Source organism: Beta vulgaris, chromosome 7, assembly GCF_026745355.1.
Source record: "Beta vulgaris subsp. vulgaris cultivar EL10 chromosome 7, EL10.2, whole genome shotgun sequence".
NCBI lineage: Eukaryota > Viridiplantae > Streptophyta > Magnoliopsida > Caryophyllales > Amaranthaceae > Beta > Beta vulgaris.
Genome location: NC_079208.1, coordinates 40484335 through 40508192, shown reverse-complemented (window position 1 = coordinate 40508192; position 23858 = coordinate 40484335). Strand labels below are relative to the sequence as shown.

At 35.1% G+C, this 23858-nt stretch overlaps 1 protein-coding gene across 1 annotated transcript; it reads left to right on the top strand.

The window, feature by feature from the left end:
- The first annotated feature begins 2244 nt into the window (after positions 1-2244).
- On the top strand, positions 2245-3766 carry LOC125491960 (protein FAR1-RELATED SEQUENCE 5-like). The gene is made up of 3 exons (XM_048634041.2): positions 2245-2353; positions 2939-3150; positions 3476-3766. The coding sequence occupies exons 1-3, from the start codon at positions 2245-2247 to the stop codon at positions 3764-3766; spliced, it is 612 nt and encodes a 203-aa protein (XP_048489998.2).
- Positions 3767-23858: the final 20092 nt, after the last annotated feature.

Genomic DNA, 23858 nt, shown 5'->3' with positions numbered 1-23858 from the left:
TTCAAGCGAATCTTTTCGGATCTTTCTCTAGAATGAGGCTTGGTCAAGATATCTGCAATTTGATTTTCAATAGGACAAAACTCTACTTTAACTAAGCCTTTTTCAACATAGTCCTTTAAGAAATGATGTCTAATATGAATATGCTTGACCCTAGAATGGTGTAGTGGATCCTTGGAAATACATATTGTGTAACGCCCCAAAAATTCATAACCTTAATTCCTCTTAATTGCTAGCAGAATCTATACTTAAATGCGTGGGTTATAGCCCACTAGTACAATAATGACTTCAAAGAGTCCTTAAGTTGATAACAGTCATAATAATATAATAATCTTCCTAGTCTCCAAACAACGACAACAATACACGAGATACATCATGTGCATCATCTCCTGCTATAATTCGAACTTGAGCTTACAACCCTTAAGTAATAGTGACTCATCAACTAATTTCTTAACACTCTCGTTAAGATCAATTCTTGGAACCAGACATGCCAATACCTAAAATAGAAAAGCAAAATGTTATGAGCCGAGGCCCAGTAACAAGCTACGTACTCCAGTAACTTAAAATCATTTCAATCATTTTATTTGCGAAACAGGAGGAAAGAATAATTCAAACATTTATGAAAACAATATTCATTCCATTTCTCTTTAATATTCCATGATTCCAATTCATCAGTTTTTACTCTGGTTGGTGTACATCAGTCAGTGCTGGGACGTCTCCCAGTATGTGTATGCACCACTGTGCAAGGGCCTTGGCCCCGGGCTTTACCCTACACCAGTAAACAGTAGTGGGCCAGTGCCCTAGTAAATAGTAGCGGGCCAGTGTCCCAGTAAATAGTACGGTACGTGCACGACCTTCAGTCAGTCAGTAGGTACAATCAACCAGTTCTTTCACTTTTCTTTATCATGTTATGTTTCTTTTATTTTAACAATGATCAGTGTATTTCAGTAACTCATTAACTTCCATTAATATTTCATAAACAATATCATTTTCATTGATCAGTATACCTCTGTAACTCAGTATCTTTTAGTCTTTTAGAATTATATAAATCTCAGGATACGTAATCAAATCATGTAATAATATTCCCACAACTCAAAACACACATGTTCATAAATCATCATCTCAATAGCATATTATAAAAACGCATTTCAAAGGAATTGCGGGTACCAGCAGTAGTTGTTACCTTGATTGCAGTACAATAATCTCCATCTTATGCTTTTGAGATCGTCCGTACTGAGCTCCGAGTAACGAGTTCTTTTTAGGTTTTAAAATGACCATTTAATAAGTTAGTAACTCAATGGAGAGTATATTAGTACTAGTGCTCTTTAAGTACGATTTTTAGTTTACAAAATTATTTATATAAGCTATATAGTCTGACTCATTTAGCGTTTACGTAGCGAATTGTTTATATACTTGATATTTTAATATAATAGTTTATAGACTCCTTTATATACTTATTTGTCGAAAATTCGTCGGCATTAAACAAGGTGTGGTCCATCATTTAGTCATATGATTAGCTTAGAATCAACCATTATACTTAGTCAAATGGGCTAGTTACTAAGATTATAAAGTGGTATAACTTTTAAATTAGATTAGGAAGGTATATTAAACATGTTATAACGTAACTTATATATTTTTGAAGCTTGATAACATAAGTTCTATTACATTCTAAATATTTACTAAATTGATAATCCAAATTCTATTTGGGATTTTATTAAACCCATTTGGAACATATATTAATATCAATATTATGTCATGGACATTCAAATTTAGGAATATAAGGAAGTTTAGTAACTAAATCATTTAAACCTATAAGTAATGAGTCATAAATTATAACTTCATATAAACAAAACTTAGCCAAACTAAAACCGCAATTTAGATCCTGCACCGAGGTGTATGATGAGCAACCTACACCTCGTGCAAAACGGCATCGTTTCTTGTATTTTAGGGGGGGGGGGGCAAATTTTGGCTGAGTTTTGGCGCCATTTTTTAAGTGGGCCACCTTCGGTTATCTCATGCAATGTCATGTTGTACTTTGTAACTTACATCAATCAATCATTCACTTTATTTCTCTCTCATTAATTTTAGAAGAAGCATGTAAAGTCTCTCTCTTTTCTTTTTCTTCTTCATTGATTTCTTTCTGAGTTTCATAATTTTATATTATAATTTGGCAAAGTTTACTTTGGAGGATTTTCGGTTTTGCATTTTGTAAATCTTTGCAAGTTTCATGGTACAAAAGTTGGAAAAATGGAAAATATAAGTGAAAATTATGTTGATAATGTTGTTCTTGATAATGCAATGGAAGATTTAGGGAATGAAGGAGAAAGAGAAGAAGATGAATTAGAGAAGAAGAATGGTATTTAGCTACGTAGCTCTTTTTTAATGTACAAATGCATGTTGGTTGATGTGCAAGAATATAGTAATGTACATTTGGGAATTAACACTGTTCAATGTGTTGACTATTAATGTACAGTGGCATTTTGTACTTTGGTTACGTACGTCAGATATGTTTAATATTATCCCATGAAGCGTCAATATGCGCAGTCAATTTTAACTTTGGTAGTTACATAAGTCAATCATTCACTTTGTATGTCTCTGATTTATTATGCAAGAAGCAATTTAATGCCTTGTCTCATTTATTTTTCATTTATTGTGTTCTTCATTGGAATGTACCTTATATTCATGTATGTCTATTATAAATTCCTAAAAGTTGAAAGTATGGATGTTTTCCTGTTTTGCATGTGTAAACCTTTATGTGTTTCATGATACTCAATTTGCCAAATGGAGGGAAAAAGTGGAAAATGATGTAATTTACGTGCAATAAGAACAATAGTACAGTTAGGGTATTTTAGTGATCAATTTAGTGACATCCAATGTACATTATTCTATATGAGGGTTAATATTTGTTATGTGTTAATATTTTATTTTTTTGTGTCTGTAGAATACGTTGAGTGTGAGACATCTGAATTGATACACAAAGAAGTTGCTAATGATGAAGAAGCTTACAAATTATACAATGAGTATGCATTTAAATGCGGATTTGGTATCCGGAAGGGTAAAGTTTGTTGGAGATATGATACAAAGACCATCAGACAACATTTTTTGGTTTGTAGTCGTGAAGGATTGAAAGACACAAAAGGTGGTGTGCCTAAGGTATGTGTTATGTTGTGTGTGGTTTAATTTAGGTCATGATAATATGTACATTAAATTTATATAATAGTGTTATGGGATGGTGATGATCATTAACTGAAAGCTAATGTTCACTAGAGTATACTTGAGGTATTTGGTATGTTGTGTGTGGTCATGATAATATGTACATTAGTATATCATATGTTATTATATATAGTGGTATAAATTAGTATACATGAGGTAGTTATTTGATTTGTTTCAAATCATACTGTTTTAAAAAATGTTGTGGATGATCATTACTGCAAAGCCAATGTTCACTATAGTATACATGATGTTCTTTTTGGCACAGGCATATACTAAGCTTGATCAACATTGTGGATGTAAAGCGTTTATTCAATTTGATGTTTCCAAAGAGTCTGGACTTTTTATTGTTACTAAGCACCATATGATTCACAATCACCCCATGGTGCCATTGAAACAAAGACATTTAATAAGATCTCATAGGAAAGTGACAGTTGAACAATTGCACATGATTAATAATTTGAGAAGTTGTGGAGTTGGGGTTGCTGAAGCTGTGCGTGTATTGAGGAAGGAAGCCGGGGATCTGCAAATCTTGGTTTTGCGACAGAGATGCTTATGATGTAGTTGCTACTCAAAGAAAGAAAGAACTTGATGGTTTTGATAGTAACCAACTGATTAAGAATTTTACGCAAAGACAAGCAGCGGAATATGATTTTTATTATGACGTTCGACTAGATGCTATAGGGCACTTAATAAGTTTTTTTTGGAGAGATGGAAGAATGAGAAAGGATTATGAAGTGTTTGGAGATTTAGTTGTTCATGATACGACGTACCGCACGAATAAGTATGGGATGATTTGCGGTCCGTTTGTTGGGATGAACCATCACTAAAGGAATGTGATGTTTGGAGTTGGTTTCCTATTAAACGAAGACACCGATTCTTTTGTGTGGTTGTTTGACTCGTTTTTGAAGAGTATGGGAGGTAGGTCGCCGATTACCATTATGACTGACCAAGATGCCGCGATGGCCAAGGCTATAAGCATTGTTTTTCCCAATGTTATACATCGTCTGTGTATATGGCACATAGGGAAAAATTCCATCAACAATATAAAAGCATTGAGGGGAAAGGCTGGATTTGTGGATCTATTCAATTATGTTCTAAAACATTGTGAGACCAAGAGTGAGTTCAAGCACTACTGGAAAAATTGTTCATTGTTTTCAGCTCAATGTTCAATGCTAAACGAACATATGTTCAATTGTTGTTTTATTGTTCATTGTTTCATCTCAATGTTCAATGCATAATGAATATTTTGTTGAATGTAAGGTTTGGTGATTAAATTTACAACATTAGTATGTTATTCCGATCTCAATAATTGTGATGATTTAATGTACATTATTAAATGAGTGTTGAGAAAGGGAATGTAAATTGTCAAAGGGTATTAATGTCCTTGGTTGATTAGGTTGTACAAGTTAAGGAAGATGTGGTGTCCAGTTTACTCCAAGGATTACTTCTCAGGGGGGGGTGTTTTCTTCTCAAAGAAGTGAGACTACAAACCATTCCTTGAATCAAAGGCTTCATAGCATGCAAGGCCTTTGCGATTTCTACAAGGTTTTCATAGATGTTGTTGAGGAATGGAGGGATAGGAGAATGGTGAAGATTACAATGCACTTAATGGCAACAAACATCTAGCATTTGTAGATGTTAAGTTACTAAATGAGGCGAAGAAGATATACATTGTGGCTGTGTATTTGACATTCGAGGAAAATTTCATAAGAGGTGCGTCATTTTGTCAGAAACTAGTCAAGTATGATCCCCCTTTCTTTGAATACCATGTGGGCCCACTAGAAAGAATATCTAATGCATCTTGTTAGATTTGACCAACAAATATGACAATTGATTGCACATGCAAGTATTTCACTAAGATGGGTTTATTATGTTCCCATTCATTGAGGATTTTTCACATACATAATGTTGAAAAAATTCCCCAAAGATACATTTTGGGTAGATGGGCAAAACATGCTATGTGTACAAGAGTTGACGATGACGTTGGGAAGGATGTAAACATTCTTCAAGCGTCGGTGTGGCGTGTTCAAACTACAAGGGATGCTTTATCCATAATCAATTCAACTCAAGCTGCTAGGAAGGTTGTGGAGAATGCTTTAAGTGATTTGAAGTCAAAGGTTGGGTTGCTTATTGGGAAGGTTGATGAATCAATCACAATTGATGATGTGCAAAATTTGTTATATCCTGTTGTGAAAGATCCACCTAAAAAGAGGAAGAAAGGAACTAGAAATGTAAGGTTGAAAAGTACTGTGGAGAAGCAGGTGAACATGTTAAGAGGGTGGAAGAAAACTGCTGAGAAAGCTGCATTGAGGAACAAGGCAAAAGCGCAAAAATCTGTCCAGGTAATCATTGTACAATGTTATTCCCCAAATGTTCATCTGTTATTGTGATATGTTCATTATTGGGTAATTTGGATAGTAGGATATCATGATGGCATTGTTTGTGTATTGATGTACATTGGTATTATATGTGTTCAACTATTATTGTTACATGTTCATTGTATGATTATGTGGTAGTAGGATACCATGATGGCATATTTGTGTGGATATGCGAAAGATGTACATTGTATATATGGGAATGTTCTTTGTGTCTTGTAATCTTGTACATTTTCAACATGGTGAATGGTCAATGTAATTAGAAGATAATTTTTTTTAATTAGTTTAGCCAGCTAACTTTGACTATTACAGGAATACATTGATATCCCTGAAGAAAGCACTGTAGCTCACTCAACACAGAACAAGTCTCTTCTTGATGTGTATGGCCCTAATGATTATTTCCCTATTAACCACATCCCTGGGGAAGGTAGTAAAGTTGAGCAGCCGCATCACAAAGCCGCTTTGGAAGTCTACCACGAATATTCTGAGAAGCTGTTCGATAATTGAGAAGCGATATTTTGGTCACCTAACATGAATATTTTGAAGAGCTTTTTGGGAAATGAAACGTAGTCCAGGCCACCATGAATGAGTTGTTGATACACTATTTATTTTTTGTAATTCATGCAGCTCATTCACGTTGTACTTGGTCCAAAACACCCAAAAAACTCCTTATTATGAATTGGAGGTCGTGTTAACTTATACAATGTTTATAATTGGTGTATATGTTAACTTTAGTTAGTGAACATGAAAGTATTGATGATGTACATGCTAAAGATATGGGTAAAGAAATTTGTATTTTGGCACCTAATGTGATGTAAAAATGGTGAAGTCACACTTTTGAATGTTGGAATCACTTGAAAACACGAGGTTATTATTTGAAAAAATGTTAGAAAATGTGTATAATTATTTGAATGTTTGAACTATGGAGAAAATTGATGTGAACATAAAAGGAATGATAATGTACAACCTATAAAAAGGAGTAAAGAGCAAATTTGTTCAAATCACACATGGGATAGAATATATGTCAAATATTTTGAAGTTAGCAGCTCAAAAGTTAGTAGTTGTTGCTATACAAAAGTATTCTAGAAAAGAAGTATCAAGCAATTGTATTGTTTTGTTAACACAAAAGTAATTCTAGAAATGGTTGGGGTGCGGGGGGATCAGATGTTTGGTTTAGTACAACAAAAAGCGACTATTACAAATTGCTGGAAGAGAAAGGAGTTGAATCTATGTGTGTTTGGACTTCCCTTTAGCTTGCGCCTTGGCAGAATCAGCAACCCAGGCAGCACGGTTGTTGACTTTGCTCATAAGAATGTCAATGCAGTACTGGATTCTCAGTTGCTTTATCTTGTCAAACTGAGAACAAATGAATTGTGTGAGGTTTAGGAATATGAGTAAGACATGGGGTGACTATCATCCTAAAATAAATGTACATGTAAAAGACATACAATGAACATCTAAGTAAATACATTGTACATGTAAAAGACATGAAATAAAGATTTAAGTAAAATGTACTGTGTACATGTGAAAGAGATAAACCGAACATTAACATAAAATACAATGTACATGAACATATGAAGATGTATATTTTGAGTGAACAATGGAGCAAGATAATGTGCTTGATAAAAAACATGCAATGAATATCATATTGGCTTTAATGTACATGTTTAAGAGATGCAATGATAATCTAAGTAATGTACATGTAAAAGACATGCAGTGATTATCATAATAAAATCAATGTACATGTAAGGGACATACAATGAACATCTAAGTAAATACAATGTACATATAAAAGACATGAAATGAAGATTTAAGTCAAATGTACATGTGAAAGGGATAAACCGAACATTAACATAAAATACAATGTACATGAACATATCAAGAAGTATATTTTGACTGAACAATGGAGCAAGATTATGTGCTTGATAAAAACATGCAGTGAACATCATATTGTCCTTAATGTACATGTAAAAGAGATGCAATGGTAATCTAAGTATTGTACATGTAAAAAACATGCAGTGAATATGATCATATAAAGAAGTATATTTTTGTTTGAAGAGTTGCTTACATTATCAGCTACGAGGCCAGTTTCAAAGTTGGCTTCCCATTCACCGTTATATTTTTCCATGTGCCGCATCGCGAAAATCCCACAATCATAGGTGTTGCTGTTAGTTCTCCAGGGCATTTCCACTATGCGAGGCCTTAGAGGTGTACTTATCATGTTGAAGCCAAGGGATATCAGAAACCTACCATAAGCAATTGCCTGGACACAAGCAATAGGTGAGAAGATTGTAAAAAGATGGGGTAGCGCTTGATGAAATTGGTTGGAACTTACAATTTTAGCTGGATAGTATTTATATTTGTCGTGAATGGAGACATTTTCTGGCAATATTTTGTTGTCAAGTATATCCAAAGTCATCTTGGTGAAGTTTAAGCAAAAGACATAGAAGTGGTCTGATGCGCACACAGGGAAGAAAACCTGCGACATTAGGATGTACAATCAATATCATTCAGAGAACAATCAATATAACGTCAGTGTACATTAAATGAATAACATGATGGGTATAGAGGATACTGGACAAAGTACAATCAATATCATTCAGAGAACAATCAATATGAAGACAGCGTACATTAAATAAATAACAATATGGGAATAGAGGATACTGGACAAAGTAATGTACCAATGGACAATGAAGTGAATGATAATGTACAATAAGTAGTTGAGATGATAGGGTCAGAGAAGTGGCAAAGCAATGTACATATAGACAATAGCAGTGAACAATCACTTAAATAACAATGTAAATTATAATAAGTGGCAATATAGTGAACAATTAAAGCATTAAAACATACATAACAATATGGGAATAGAGGTTACTGGACAAAGTAATGTACAAGTGGACAATGAAGTGAATGACAATGTACAATAAGTAGTTGAGATGATAGGGTCAGAGAAGTGTCAAAGCAATGTACATATAGACAATATCATTGAACAATCACGTAAGTGACAATATACATTAAAATAATTGGCAATACAGTGAACAATTAAAGCATTAAAACATGCATGACAGTATTGATAGAGCTTACCAACTTAAACTGGTCTACATGTGTAATGCCCTGTTCTCTGCACTCATAGGTGAGCCTTTCCACAAATTGTTCCATTCTTGTATTCTCAGTGAGTCTTGCAGTCTTCCTATCTTCCTCCGCTTGCTAGGGGTGCTCGGGGGAGGATTTGAAGCATTGGGGAACAATAAGTGTTTACAATAAAATCGGGTCAGAATACATAAAAAAAGTAAATTAAAAGAAATAGAAGAACTAAATGAAAGAGATGTACATGTGCTATAGTTGAAAAGAAAAGTCGTTGAGTTGAGCCAGCCATTCGATCCGAATTACGTTGGTTCAGGATACGTGCCCATGCATCAAGGAAGTCGTTCCAAATTTCCACGTCATCCCCCAAAGAAAGGAAGTGGGATCTGTTAAGGAATGTGTTACCATCATCGTAGAGCAAGTCCCTGAGGTTGAGTAAGAGGTAATCAATAATTAATGTACAAGTAAATAATACCAATTTGAATAGTAGTGGTTCACACTTGCAAGGATTAGTTATATAGTAGGATTATATTAGCTAATGTGCAGCAAAGGCAAAACACAAAGTACATGAGTATATTTGTTAATGTACATTAATGTAGAGAGAAAGTAGTGCAAGTAGTTTTAAACACAAAGTACATGAATATATTTGTTAATGTACATTCATGTAGAGGCAAATTAGGGCAAGTAGCTTATAACTTACTCATTATCTCCAGCATCAAAAGCAAGTCTGCCAAGTAGGTGTTGTCTATTTGCCGCTTTCGTCTTTTATCTGCTATTAGGTGGGAGTACTTGACCAAATATGGAGGTCAAAAAATTGCGGGTTTGATGATTGTGCGGCGTGGCATGCTTGTAGTAATTCCGATCGACAATTCTTCATTTCTAGATTAAGCATTTTTAAACAGTAAAATGTAAACTTGGAAGTTATTAGGTACTGCACAGTAGATAAAGAGGAAGATGAGTTACCGGGGTAGGGGGAATGATCTTCTGACCCTGATTCATCATCTTTTCCAAAGGAAACAGACGTAGTACAAGTTAGGATGTGGCAAGGAAAAACTTCTGATTTGGCAAGGAAAAATAATAATAAATGCATACCTCATTGAACTACTCAGAAGCGAGCCAGCTGTATAATCCTCCATTTACATTGGATCACCATACATAACACTATGGGTTTTAAAATTAGCAATGAACAAAAGAACCCATATTAAAACATTAAGCATTGTACAATGATCAACCTTAATAAGGCAATGAACATAAATGGAAGCCCAATGTACAACACTATGTGATCCTTGATCATGTGCACCCTATTAAGCAATCATATGAGCTAACTAAGATGGTTACATATAACTGATCACAATGATCATTAGAAAGCAACACAGTGTACAATAATAAGAGTACAGTGATCAAAGAAGAACAGTTGCATTGAGCATAGGGAGGTTAGTGGAGTAGAATGAACATTCAGGGGAGTAAAATGAACAACCACAATAAACCAATGAACATACAGGGGAGTAGAATGTACAACACTAAATTAGCATTAGATTAGCTGGACAAGATAATAGATCACAATGATCATCAGAAACCAACACAATGAACAATAATTAGGGTACATTGATCAAGTAAGAACAGGTGCATTGATCATTTGCACGTTATTGAGCAATCACAATACACCAATGAACATAAAGGGGAGTAACTAACACATTCAATAACCGAAGTAAACTAATGAACATCATGGAGTGTTCAATGTACAACACAAGATGATCATCATTTGAGCTAAAGCACAATGATCATGTTACTGATCACAATGATCATTAGTAAGAAACACAGGATACAATAAGTAGAGTACATTGATCAAACAAGAACAGTTGAATTGAGCATAGGCAGGTTAGTGTAGTAGAATGAACATACAGGGGAGTAGAATGAAAAACCACAACAAACCAATGATCATACAGGGGAGTAGAATGTACAATACCAAACAAGACATCAAATGAACTGATACCTTTCATTTGATTGGATGTGAGGTTGTTGTGTAAAGACATCTACTTCAGCGTTGAAACTGGGGTAAATCCAATCATAAATATATTAAAAATCATTGGCATATGTCTACTAAGAAAACACTCACACAAAGGAAATATCCAGGGAACAAAAGTAACTAGTTCATGTTAGTTAATTAGTGAAAATACTGGGGCAATGAGCCAAGAGTCAGTATGAAAGTTAGTCCACATAGGGATTACCCCTTAGGCGGATCAATGTTAGGCTTGTTGGACTGGAAGATTTTATCAATATGTAGGTCCTTGTGATCTTTGAAAAAATCACCCAGCGACAGAGATGGGGAAAATGAGGAAGATGGTTGATTTTGTCGTTGTGGAGGCCTGCCCATGCTTAACTCCAAGTCCAGGCTGAAATTTGGGGCATCAAATCCACCTGGTGCTCCATGCGGTTTGAGATGTGATTGAACAGCCTGGTCCACCATTTCCCAAAGCTCCGAGGAGTGGAAAAATGCGGCGTCTTGACTCAGAACTAAGGGGTTGCCTTGATCAGGGAGAGGGTTGGGAGTAGGATGGATTGAAGGTTGCGCGGCATTTTCATACCGAGTCCAAATGGCCTGAATAATGGATGGGGAAAAGCTGCTAACCATGGGATCTAGATTGAGATGCGGGCCTTGGTTTAGTATGGTCGTCAACTCAATGAGATTAGCTGTGAACTTGGAACAAAGATTGATGAAGTTTGATTTCCAAGACTGAAAAATAAAAAAAAAATTTGTTAGAACACTGTATATGTGTGATAAATATGTAACATATAGATCTCTATTCTATATGGGAAGAGGGGTAGGACACCAAAATATTAGAAATCCCATTTTACCCTTATTATATCTATATTTTAATTACTTACTTTAGTTAAAAAAAATAAAAAAAGAAACTGCCTAATTAATTAAAAAAAAGACATTACAAATAATTAATAAATAATTTAATTTTCTACGTCCCCTAAAAAAAATTTCTACGTATTTTGGCACGCATCGCGTGCATATAAAAACTAGTTTGTTTTAAAAGAAAGGGGTCACCTTAAGGTCATTGGGTGGTTGTTATTGTTGTTCAGGATGTTGTTGGTGCTGTTGCTGTAAGAAATCCCAATATACAATCTGTAAGTACTCAATGTACAAAGAGTAACTAACCAATGTACAACACCACAACGGACAATGTACAACCAGAAATTATGTATAAGAAGGTGGTGTACATTGTTCAAAGCAGGAATTATATGTGTAAAAAATAATTTGTACAACCAGAAGGAATTACCTGTTGTTGCTGATTTTGTTGTTGTTGATCTTGTTGTTGTTGTTGGAGTTGTTGTTGTTGCTGAAACAAACATGTAAATGACTGTAAGCCCAATGTGCATAGGCAATTAAGATTAGTCATTGTACATCCTGATAAACCGTGTGTACATTAAAGCAATAACAATGTACAACAAGATGATGTGCAATGTATAATGTACAATGTACAAAACGATAAAACTGATGCACATTAAGACAATTACAATGTACAGCACAACGGTCTACTTTGTACACCATTATATATATTTAATATGTACAAGAAGGTGGTGTACATTGTTCAAAGCAGAAATTATATGTGTATACAAATAATGTGTATAAAAAATAATTTGTACAACCAGAAGGAATTACCTGTTGTTGCTGATTTTGTTGTTGTTGATGTCGTTGTTGTTGTTGGAGTTGTTGCTGTTGCTGTTGCTGAAACAAACAAGTAAGTGACTGTAAGCCCTATGTACATAGGCAAATAAGATGAGAGATTGTACATCCTGATAAACCGTGTGTACAATAGAGCAATAACAATGTACAACAAGATGATGTGCAATGTGTAATCTACAATGTACAACATGATAAAACTGGTGTACATTAAGACAATTACAATGTACACCACAACGGTCTACTGTGTACACCAGTATATATATTTAATGTGTACAAGCAGGAGGCATTACCTGTTGTTGTTGATCTTCTTGGTGTTGTTGGGGTTGTTGGGGTTGTTGGTCTTGTAAATTTTGCTGCTGAAGTAGAGTATTGTTAGGACAATGTACATTATACATGGCAAAACAACACATTATGAATATATGTTAGAAGGTGGATTACTTGTTGTTGTTGTTGTTCATCTTGTTGCCCGTGCATGGGAGCAGGGATCCTTGGGAGAACATCCATCCCAACTCCGGACTTGAATTCCCAAGAAATCCTGCTCTTGATAATTTCCCGTTTCCATATAGAGAGTAGCGGGAATTGACGGGGAGGCTTGTGTAGTTCCTTCTGTAGACGATCAAAATAGCAAACCTAGCAAATAGTAGAGCAAATAGCAAATAGCGAATTAACATGACAATCTTAGGGTAATGTACATTAAGTCATTCACATTTAGAAACAGATGGTTCACAGTAATGTACAATGCAACTCAGAGAAGACAGCGAACAATCAATAAAAACCAATGTACACTACTGTAGTAGCACAACAACAGGAGAGAAGAGCACATGACTTACAACATTCGACATTAATAATGTACATTTATACAACGCAAGTGAACAATCAGTTAAGTAATAATGTACATTTAGTCATCCACATTCAGAACTCATGGCTCACAAAAATGGACAACTGGACTAAAATAGTGAACAATCTATTCAATACAAGAAGAGATAAGACAATGGCATATTATGAGAAGCAATGGACATATGGACAGTATCGATATAATTTTAGTGGCAATGTACAACGAGATAAGGCAAGTAAACAATCAGTTAAGTAATAATGTACATAAGAAACTCATGGTTGACAATAATGTACAACTGGACTAAAATAGTGAACAATCAATACAATACCAAGGTACAGTATTGTAGTAACATCACAAGAAGAGAGCAGACAATGGCATATGGACAATATCAATGTAATATTAGGTGGCAGATGTGTACCTGTAAGAAAGGCAGAGGACCAGCAAAGAATCTAGTGGTATCCTCTTGCCAAGCACGAGCTGATGAAGTAATGATTCAGTGGTGTACTTGCACCAGTTGTAGTTGGGGATGTTGTTGATGTCAATGGTAGCTGACAAGAAGTTTGTGAGAGGCTGGGGGTTTAGGGTTGATTTAATGCAGCAGTTAGCGGCCACCACTAGGAAGGTCCTCTTCCAGTTGTCCGTAACTGGCACTGTGGCATCAGCAAGCTGCGTCGCCATCGTAGAAATGTAAGGCGAACCCCTCTGGACGCCAACATATGCCCTCCAGTCCTCGATCATACTCCTAAAGTCAGCATCATTCTCTTGCAATTCCTTGGTCTCATCAACGACTAAGCCTCCTAGTGGAATCCCATACATCAAGTGGACATCGATTTCCCTGATATCAATTTCCCTGCCTCGGCGTAGCAAGAGGGAGCCACTACCCACACAATATCGGCTAACGAGCCTAGCACAGAAGATGGGGTCATTCCTTGGCATGTCTAACTCAAGTAGACCACCGAAGCCCATATCAATGATTGCTTGCTTCTTCTCAGGTTGATCAGCAATAGCAGCGATGAAGGCTTGGAATGGCGTAGTATTATGCCTGACCTTGACACAGGGCTCAGTAGGTTTTTTTGTCTTTTTTGGTGGGGGCTTCACATCAGGAGGTGAATCACTACAATGTACATGTAAAGAAAGTGCAATGTTCATTTTAGCCAATTACAATGTACACAGAACATAATCAATCTGACTAGAAAAATACATAATGTACAAACAAGGCATAGCAAAAGTGTACATTCAATTACACAAAAAGTACATTCAGAAAAATACTATTGTACATGTACATCCAATAGAATAATAGTGTACATGCTTGACATAATGTACAAACAAGGCATGGCAAAAGTGTATATTTAACCAAACATAAGTGTACAATCATCAAATTAATAGTGTACATCGAATTAAACAATTATGTACATTCAGGATCAAACAATTAATAGATGCAGAAAGAATCTAGATGCATGCCCACATAATTTGGACATCAGGGTACAAACAATAATGTACATGCAGAAATAAGCCGAGTGTACATGCAATTGTTCATTAATATATATTCAATAAAAGTAGAGTATACATACAATTAAAGGAAAATAATGTACATGACTGGATAAATAATGTACAAACACGTATATTTAATTGTACATTCACTCTAGCTGGACTTAGCAGGCTTCTTTTCTTTGGAAGGTGAACTCTCAATTGTAGTTTTGTCCTTGCCCTTGCCAATTTTGATTTTGAGGGCCTGCTCTGGGGCTTTCCTCTTCCCAGGCTTTGTGGTATCTGCTTCAAGTGGGGCCTTGCCCTTGGCAGCCTTGGAAGTTGTGGCAGCCTTGGAAGTTGTAATTTTTCTTCTCTTACTGGGGTGGGTGCTGTAAGATGTAGGTGCAAATTTAGTTAGGTGTAAACATGAACATAAAAAAAGTAAGTGTATTGTACAGAGAACATACGCTTGGGCACTTTTCCTTGCCCTGGCCCTCAACACACCAATTGGAACCCTACATGTCAATATGCAATGTACATTAGGGTAAAAGAAATGAACATGTATACAGTGTAGGTGAACATAAAAGGTTTAGATTGCACATGAAGTATATATATAATATAACATATTTCTTACTCTTCATCGTCGTCTGTTTCATCTTCTGCAGGTATTTTTTCAGGACTTGATGTGTTGGGGTTGGTTGTGAAATTGGGCTGTTAGTAAGAGAGTCTCAAAGTTATTAAATTTCTATGAGATTAAAAATAAGGCAATGTGCAGGAGCAGGGTAGAACAACTTACATCTCGGTATTTGTTGGAATAGGTTCAGAGTCAGTAGTAGGGGGCCTGACATTGTACAACAAATGTAACACAATGAACATCTTTTTAATTAACAATGTACAACAAAGATTCCACAATGTACACGGAATATAATATTAATGTACAAGGACTTACATCTTAGGATTATTTGGAATTTCTCCAGTTTCAGGTATTGGGGGCCTGGCAGTGTACAAGAAAGTTACAACAGTGAACATATACGCTTATACAAATGTACAATGAACATTAAAAAACAAATAGTGTATAATAAAGGTTCAGTAATGTACAACATGACAGAGGTATATATAAATGTAACACAATGAACATCTATGTAATTAACAATGTACAACGAAGATTCCACAATGTACACTGAATATAATATTAATGTACAAGGACTTACATCTTAGGATTATTTGGAATTTCTTCAGTTTCAGGTATTGGGGGCCTGGCAGTGTACAAGAAAGTTACAACAGTGAACATATACGCTTATACAAATGTACAATGAACATTAAAAAACAAATAGTGTACAATAAAGGTTCATTAATGTACAACATGACAGAGGTATATATAAATGTAACACAATGAACATCTATGTAATTAACAATGTACAACGAAGATTCCACAATGTACACTGTATATAATATTAATGTACAAGGACTTACATCTCAGGATTATTTGGAATTTCTTCAGTAGTATTGGGGGCCTGGCAGTGTACAAGAAAGTTATAACAGTGAACATATACGCTTATACAAATGTACAGTGAACATTAAAAACACAAATAGTGTACAATAAAGGTTCAGTAATGTACAACGTGACAAAGGCACTGTACAATAAAGGCAATGTACATTAGCAGTGTAGTGCAACTTACATCTCAGTATTTGTTTGAATAGGTTCATGCTCATTACTAGGGGGGCTGGCATTGTACAACAAATGTAACATAATGAACATTTATGTAATTAATATTGTACAAAGAAGCAGGCCCGTCTATTAGCAAGTGCAAAGTGAGCTATCGCACAGGGCCTCACGAAACTGGGGGCCCAAAAAAATAAATCCATATACTTTAACTACACCAAAATTTATATTGATTCATACTTGGTTTAGTGCTTTTTGTCAAGTCTAATAAATCACATTATTGCTGAGGTCTCAAGTTCGATTGTGATGAGAGATATTTACTTGGTTTAGTGGTGTTTCTCAATTTCTCATTTTTTCCATCAACTTGACAGACATGCAATTAATTTATCTTGGGAGTTGTAGAAGACAACATAAGCAACTGATTATTCACCTCTCTTGCTTTCTTATTACTAAAGATTTAAAGTTCAAAAACGAAAATCCTTGGTGGAATTTTTCTCATCATTTATTTCTAGCGATTGATTGTAAGGCATACTCTATTTTTTTTTAAGAGTTATGCTATATGCAGCCCTTAGGGTTGCATATATGACATAAATACACTACTTAAAATGGAAATAAGTTGTGAATTTATGAATTTTTTTTACATCAACCGATGTAATAAATGATCAATTAATGCAACTTATTTCCATTTTTAGCTTCTTATATACAGCCCTTAGGGCTGCATATAGCTTTTCCCTTTTTTTAATAAGCTCAATAGTGTTCTGTTATATTTTTTCTGCATGAATTATTTTGATCTTTACTTCTTTGCTTTTTTCTTACTTGCGAAAAAGGGCCCACTTTTATATTTACTGCACGGGGCCTCACTTTTCATTGAGACGGCCTTGCAAAGAAGATTTGACAATGAACACTTAAGCTATTACATATGTACAATGAACATAAAATAAACAAATAATGTACAATAAAGGTTGAGTAATGTACACTTTAGAATAAACAAATAATGTACAATGGTTGGAATGGCCTCAACAATGAACATTTTTGAAATTAGCTTAACAAAGTACAATGAACATGTATGGCTTTCAATGTACACACAATACTACACAAACAAACTAGGCTAACAAAGTACAATGAACATGTATGACTTTAAATGATCATAAGTATAATGTACAAGCACTTACATCTCAGTATTGGTTGGAATGGCCTCATTCTCAAGAACATGCGTTCTGGCAATGGGATAAAAATTATGTAATTAAGAAATGTACAATAAACATTCATTAATGAACAAAAATACAGTAAGTAGTGTACAATCAAAATATACTTACTTATCAGTTGTTCTGGTGGTGCTTGAATCAGTAGGAGTATGTTCTTTCTCAGTCGAAGGAGGGCTGTAATTTTAAGAGCAAACAGTAAATAGGGAGCAAGAATTTTGTGTTAGGCAGTGTGAAACTTGGTAAATAGAGTGTACATTTATGTAATTAAAATTTTACAAAGAATGAACATTTATGCTAATACCAATGCAAAAGAACATTTTATGAAAAACATTTATCAGAGTGAACACATTTATGACAAACATAATACCAAGAAGTATAATGTACAACAAAGTTACCACAGAGAACACCAAAACTATTACAAATGTACAATGAACGTTCAATAAGCAAATAGTGTACAGTAAGGTTTCAGTAATGTACAACATGATAAAGGCATTGTACAAAGGTTAAACAATGAACATTTATGAAACTAGCTTAACAAACTACAATGAACATGTATGACTTTCAATGTACACTAAATGATACACAAACAAACTAGTTTAACAAAGTACAATGAACATGTATGGATTGCAATGAACACAAGTATAATTTCAATGTACAACAACTTACATCTCAATATTGGTTGGAATTGCCTCATTTTCAGTAGGAATCTGTTCTTTTTCAGTCGAAGGAGGGCTGTAATTTTAGGAGCAAACAGTAAACAGTGAGCAATAATTTTGTTTTGGCAGTGTGAAATTTGGTAAATGCACTGTACATTTTATCCCTAGTAGTGTACAACAAAAATTCCACAATTAACATTTACCAATGTACAACGTGCCAATGATCAGTGTACAATTTACATTTTTGTCAATGAACAATGAGGCAATGGTCAGTGTACAATCTAAGGCAATGATTGGTAACATACAATCAACAAGTAGAATATCAATGTACAAGCGCTTACATGTCAGTACTAGGTGGAGTTGTTTCTGTTTTAGTAGTAGGTTGCCTGCCATTGTACATCAAACTTTCAACAATGATAGATTTTGCAACTAACAATCTACATTCATCTTTAAATCATCTTAAAATACAATGATATGGGGCCAATTTATGCACTTACTTGTCAGCAGAGGTGGAACCTATGGCAGGAATCTGTTCCTTTTCAGTGGAAACAGGGATGTAATTTATAGACAATTTAGTGGGCAACATTAAAGAGTGGACATCAAAGTTTATACAATGTACATGAACCGCAGAGCATGAGATCATATTTATAAAGTACAAACAAGTGAATAAAAATGTACATTGCATTTCACACAACGTACAATAGTTGAGGAAATAGTGTACTTACTTCTCAGCTGTGGTGGAATCAGAAGCATTGGTAGGATTTGTTTGCTTCTCAGTAGAACCTGCTGTGGTGGACCTATCAATGTGGGCAAAACATTCCAACATGAACAGTAATGCCAACACAAATGTACAAGCTAGGACTAAAGAAAAAAATGTACTTACTCTTCAGCAAGTACAGGTGTGGGTCCTGTTTGCTGTTCAGTAGATTCTGTTGTGGTGGGACCTATTGGAGGGCTGTCATTGTACATTGGCATTTAGTTATTGAACAACAAAACAGTCAATAATGTACAAAAAAGCAAGATAGTTCAATTTTTCAATAGAGTACTGGTTCTAATAATGTACAACTAGCCAATAAGAGTAATAACAGGTGTGGGTTCTGTTTGCTTATCAGTATAAAAGAATGTACATTGGACATCACACAGTGTACAACATTGTGATGAATTAGTGTACTTACTTCTTTGTTGCAGATGTGGGTCCTCTTTGCTGTTCAGTTGCTGTGGTGGGATCTATTGGAGGGCTGTCATTGTACATTGGCCATTTAGTTATTGAACAACAATACAGTCAAGACTGTACAAACACATAGTTCATAGTTTTGCGATAAAAGGTTGATGTATAATAACTAAGCAAGTGTCCCATTGTACTTTCAAGTTAAATGTACAAGAAATATATTGTCTTCCAATGTACAATCAGTTTGGCATAATGTACATTAAATAAGGACATATCCCATAGTTCATAGTTTTGCGATAAAAGGCTGATTTTTCGATAAGTTTTGCAATGTACAATCAATTTGGCATAATGTACAATAACTAAGCAAGTGTCCGATTGTACTTTCAAGTGAAATGTATAAGAAATATATTGTCTTCCAATGTACAATCAATTTGGCATAATGTACATTAAATAAGGACATGTCCCATTGTACATAACGGCTTGAATAAAGAACAACCAAGTTTCAGTAATGTACAAGTAGGTATAATTCAGTGTACAATGATTTGATTAACATATTTCATAGAAATTGGTACCAGTTTATATCAAAATGGATCATGCAACCTATCAAATTACCAATATCAAAATCCACCATGGAAGAAGAACGAACATGCGAAGTACAATTCGCATCACATAATGAACATTATTATTACAATCGATAGTGATAAATACTCAATTTCAGTTGTTGTGTTTTTTTCATCCGCCCAAAAATTGTAAAAGTAAGCAACAAAATTGTTCAATTACAGACATGCGAAGTACAATTCGCATCACACAATGAACAACCAAAATTGCACAAATTTTTTTTAATGTACAATGCGCATTACACAATGAACAACCAAAATTGCAAAATTTTTATCAATGAACAACCAAAATTACAGACATGCGAAGTACCAGAAAACAATTTTTTTTCAATGTATAACAATCCACAGTGATCAATACTCAATTTCTTCACCAAAATTTAAATATGAAAATTGCAAAATTAAAGAAACGAAATTGTAGAAACTTACATAATATCTTCACCCATAGTTAGTTGTGGAGATGGAGGAATGATTCTGAGAGGTGTTGGGCAAGGAAGTTTTTTCGCCTGCCTTGGTTGCCGTGGTTTTCTTGTCTGCAGTGGTTGTCGTCGTTGTTTTGGATTTTTTTTCTCGCTACTGTCCATAAACGCTAGAGCACAATGTTGTGGAATGGTGCAATCGAATTTTTTTGGTGGTAATTGGAGATTTCTGGTGTGAATTGCAAGAAGTATTCGGGTTTTTTTGGTGAGAATTGCGGTGGTGGTGAGAGAAAATGTAGAGAGAGAAATTGGTAGAGTGAGAAAAATGGTAGAGAGAGAAAGTGATGAATGAAATATGGAGGTTGAGTGTGAAAATTAGGAATATGATGAACAGTATATGGGGCGACGTGATTTGCAGTTGACATCAAATCAGTTATTAATTGGTGAACAGTAACAGTCAAATCAGTTTCTTTTTTAAACTTTCCCATGTACATTTCTGAACTGATACCATGTACATTATTCTTCAGGCCTTTATGAAAAGCCTGCGTTTTATTCTATTTATTGTGCGTTTTGGACAAGGTGTAGGATGCTCATCCTACACCTTGGTGTATAGTCTACTAATTGAACTAAAACAAGAGAAAATACCAAGGCTTGGTCTCCTTCACTGCTCACACACATTCACGTAAGGGGAGGAGAAGAGGAACGGGAATGGCTGAACCGACGAAGGAAGGTCGACGACGGTAGCAGTTCACGGCGGTGAAGGACAACAGGGGCGGCGAGCAGGTAGGATGTGGTGTTGTGGTGTCGGTCGCGAAGTTCGAGGAGGGAGATTGGGCGAGAGGAAAGCGCGAGAGAGGAGAGGGGACTGGGGCGGTTGGTCGGCGGTGGCTACGAACACTTGACGGAGGCAGGAGAGAAGGTGGGGCAGCAGTGGTGGTGGTCGCTTGGTGGTTGGACAGAAGAACAGAGAAATTAAAGATTGAAGTTTTGTTTTCAAATTCTTCCCATTGATTGTATTTTTTTCTGTATTTTGTTTGCGATTTGTGATTGAAAAACTCATCCATACCTCCCTATTTATAGAGAAACTTCCATCTCAGTAGATGAATTTCATAATTTTAAAATTCTCAAACCATTTGAGTCCATGAAATTCAATAAATCAAGTGGCTAAATTCAGGGGTTTTGAGAAAAATTCGATGGGTATAGTTTAGATGTGAGAGAAAAAGTATAACAAGAAAATGTTTGCTGGTTTTGTAATACAAGGGAAAATGAAGAAAAACCATGGCTTTGCCATGGGTGAGTTGGTACGTAGAGAAGAAAGGAGGAAGAGAGAGAGAAGAGGTTTCCCCAGTTTTAATTATTATCAAATTCCATTTCATTTTCCTTTTTTTCCTATCTGATTTAGGTAAAATTCTCGGTAATCGAGTTACAATTATTTTGGGTTTAACACTTGAACATTACTATATTTACCTAAAATTGAATACCTAAGATGTTGACAAAGTTGATAAGGGAGAAAATGTTTAGGGTCTAATATTTTATAAACATAACTTAGAAATCTAAATATAATTAATATAAACCTGGTGATTGTTATTTACTAAAATAGGATCACTTTTAGTTTTTCAATCAAGATTAGTTTTTAATTAAATAAAATTTAAAACTTGGGATATTACATATTGCACTTGTGTTATCACTGGAAAATAGGAACACAGTTGTACTTAATGCCAAAGCCACGTACCCGTTGTTTGATTCACAATACCTGGGAACAACAAGCAGCTGCTGCTACATACTCAGCTTCAGCTGTTGAGAGAAAAACAGTGTTTTGTTTCTTTGAACTCCAAGAAACTAAGCTTGTTCCTAGGAACTGAGCAATTCCAGAAGTGCTTTTGATTTACCAAGTCCCCAGTATAGTCAGCATCAGAGTAGCTAACTAGATCAAAGATGTCACTTCGATGATAGAACAAACAAAGATCATCACTTCCTTTCAAATACCTAAGAATTCTTTTGACTACTGTCAAATAAGATATCTTTGAATTTGGCTGGAATCCAGAACATAATCCAACACTAAACGAAATGTCAGGTCTACTAGCAATTAGATAAAGTAAAGATCTAATCATACCTCGGTATTTTTTCCGATCTACAACTTTACCACTTTGATCCTCATACAGCCTTGTTCTTGTTCCTATAGGAGTGTGGTTGGTCTTTACTTGTTCAAGTCCATACTTCTTCAATAGTTCCTTCACATATTTTTGTTGATGGATCATTGTTCCTCTTTCAGTTTGCTTGATTTGAATCCAAGAAAGAAGTTCAATTCTACCATCATGCCCATCTCAAATTCATTACTCATTAGATCAACAAACTCCTTGCATAGAGATTCATTAGTAGCACCAAAGATTATATCATCAACATAAATTTGTACTACTAGAATGTATGTTCCTTTAGATCGAAGGAACAGGGTCCTATCAACTTTACGTCTTATAAACTCATGTGAAAGTAAGAATTTTGAATGTCTTTCATACCAAGATCTAGGAGCTTGTTTCATCCCATAAAGAGTGTTATCTAGCTTATAGACTTGGTTTGGAAGATCAGAATTTTCAAATCCGAGAGGTTGTTCCACATAAACGTCTTCCATTAAATATCAATTTAAGAAAGCACATTTGACATCCATTTGGTATAACCTAAAGCCCATAAATGCAGCAAATGCAATCAAAATTCTAATAGCTTCTATTCTAGTAACAGGAGCAAAGGTTTCATCGAAATCAATACCTTCTTATGGATTATACCCTTTAGTTATAAGTCTGGCTTTGTTCCTTATGATTATTCCATGTTCATCTAATTTGTTCCTGAAGACCCATTTCAGCCTAATTACCTTTTGGTTCTTAGGCTTGGCCTCAAGATGCCAGACCTTATTCCTCTAGAACTCATTCAGTTCCTCTTGCATGGCATTTATCCAGTCTGACTCTAGTAGGGCTTCATTATGATCTCGAGGTTCTGTCATGGAATAAATCTTGGAATTCACATAAGTTTTTGAGATGGGATCTTGTCTGAGTTTCCTTCTCAATATCACTTATGATCAACTCCAATGGATGGGAGTCTTGGTTCTTCTAAGGTTTTGGCTCAAATCTCCTTGTTCCTGTTCCTTCTACTTGAGGTTTTTCTGTTGATTCATTCTCTGGATGCAATTCTTCTTCATGTGTTCCTTCATTGGGAGTTCCTTCATTTACCTGTTCCCCCTGAGGATTAGGATCAGGAACTGTCATCTCTTCTTTAGGAATATGCTTTTTATTAGTACCTGCAGGAGTTAGTTCCTCATCATAGTTTATTGACTCTTCAGATCGAGTCAATCCAATTTCAAAGGCATTTTTATAACCCGGTTCCTGTAGAGAGTTAGTTTCATCAAAGATAATATGGACACTCTCCTCAACACACAATGTTCTTTTGTTATACACTCTATGAGCTTTACTGTTTGTA

Coding starts and splice junctions, on each gene's coding strand:
- LOC125491960 (XM_048634041.2), top strand. CDS start 2,245: ATGGAAAATATAAGTGAAAATTATGTTGATAATGTTGTTCTTGATAAT. Junction 2,354..2,938: donor TGAATTAGAGAAGAAGAATG/GTATTTAGCTAC, acceptor TTGTGTCTGTAG/AATACGTTGAGTGTGAGACA. Junction 3,151..3,475: donor CAAAAGGTGGTGTGCCTAAG/GTATGTGTTATG, acceptor TTTTTGGCACAG/GCATATACTAAGCTTGATCA.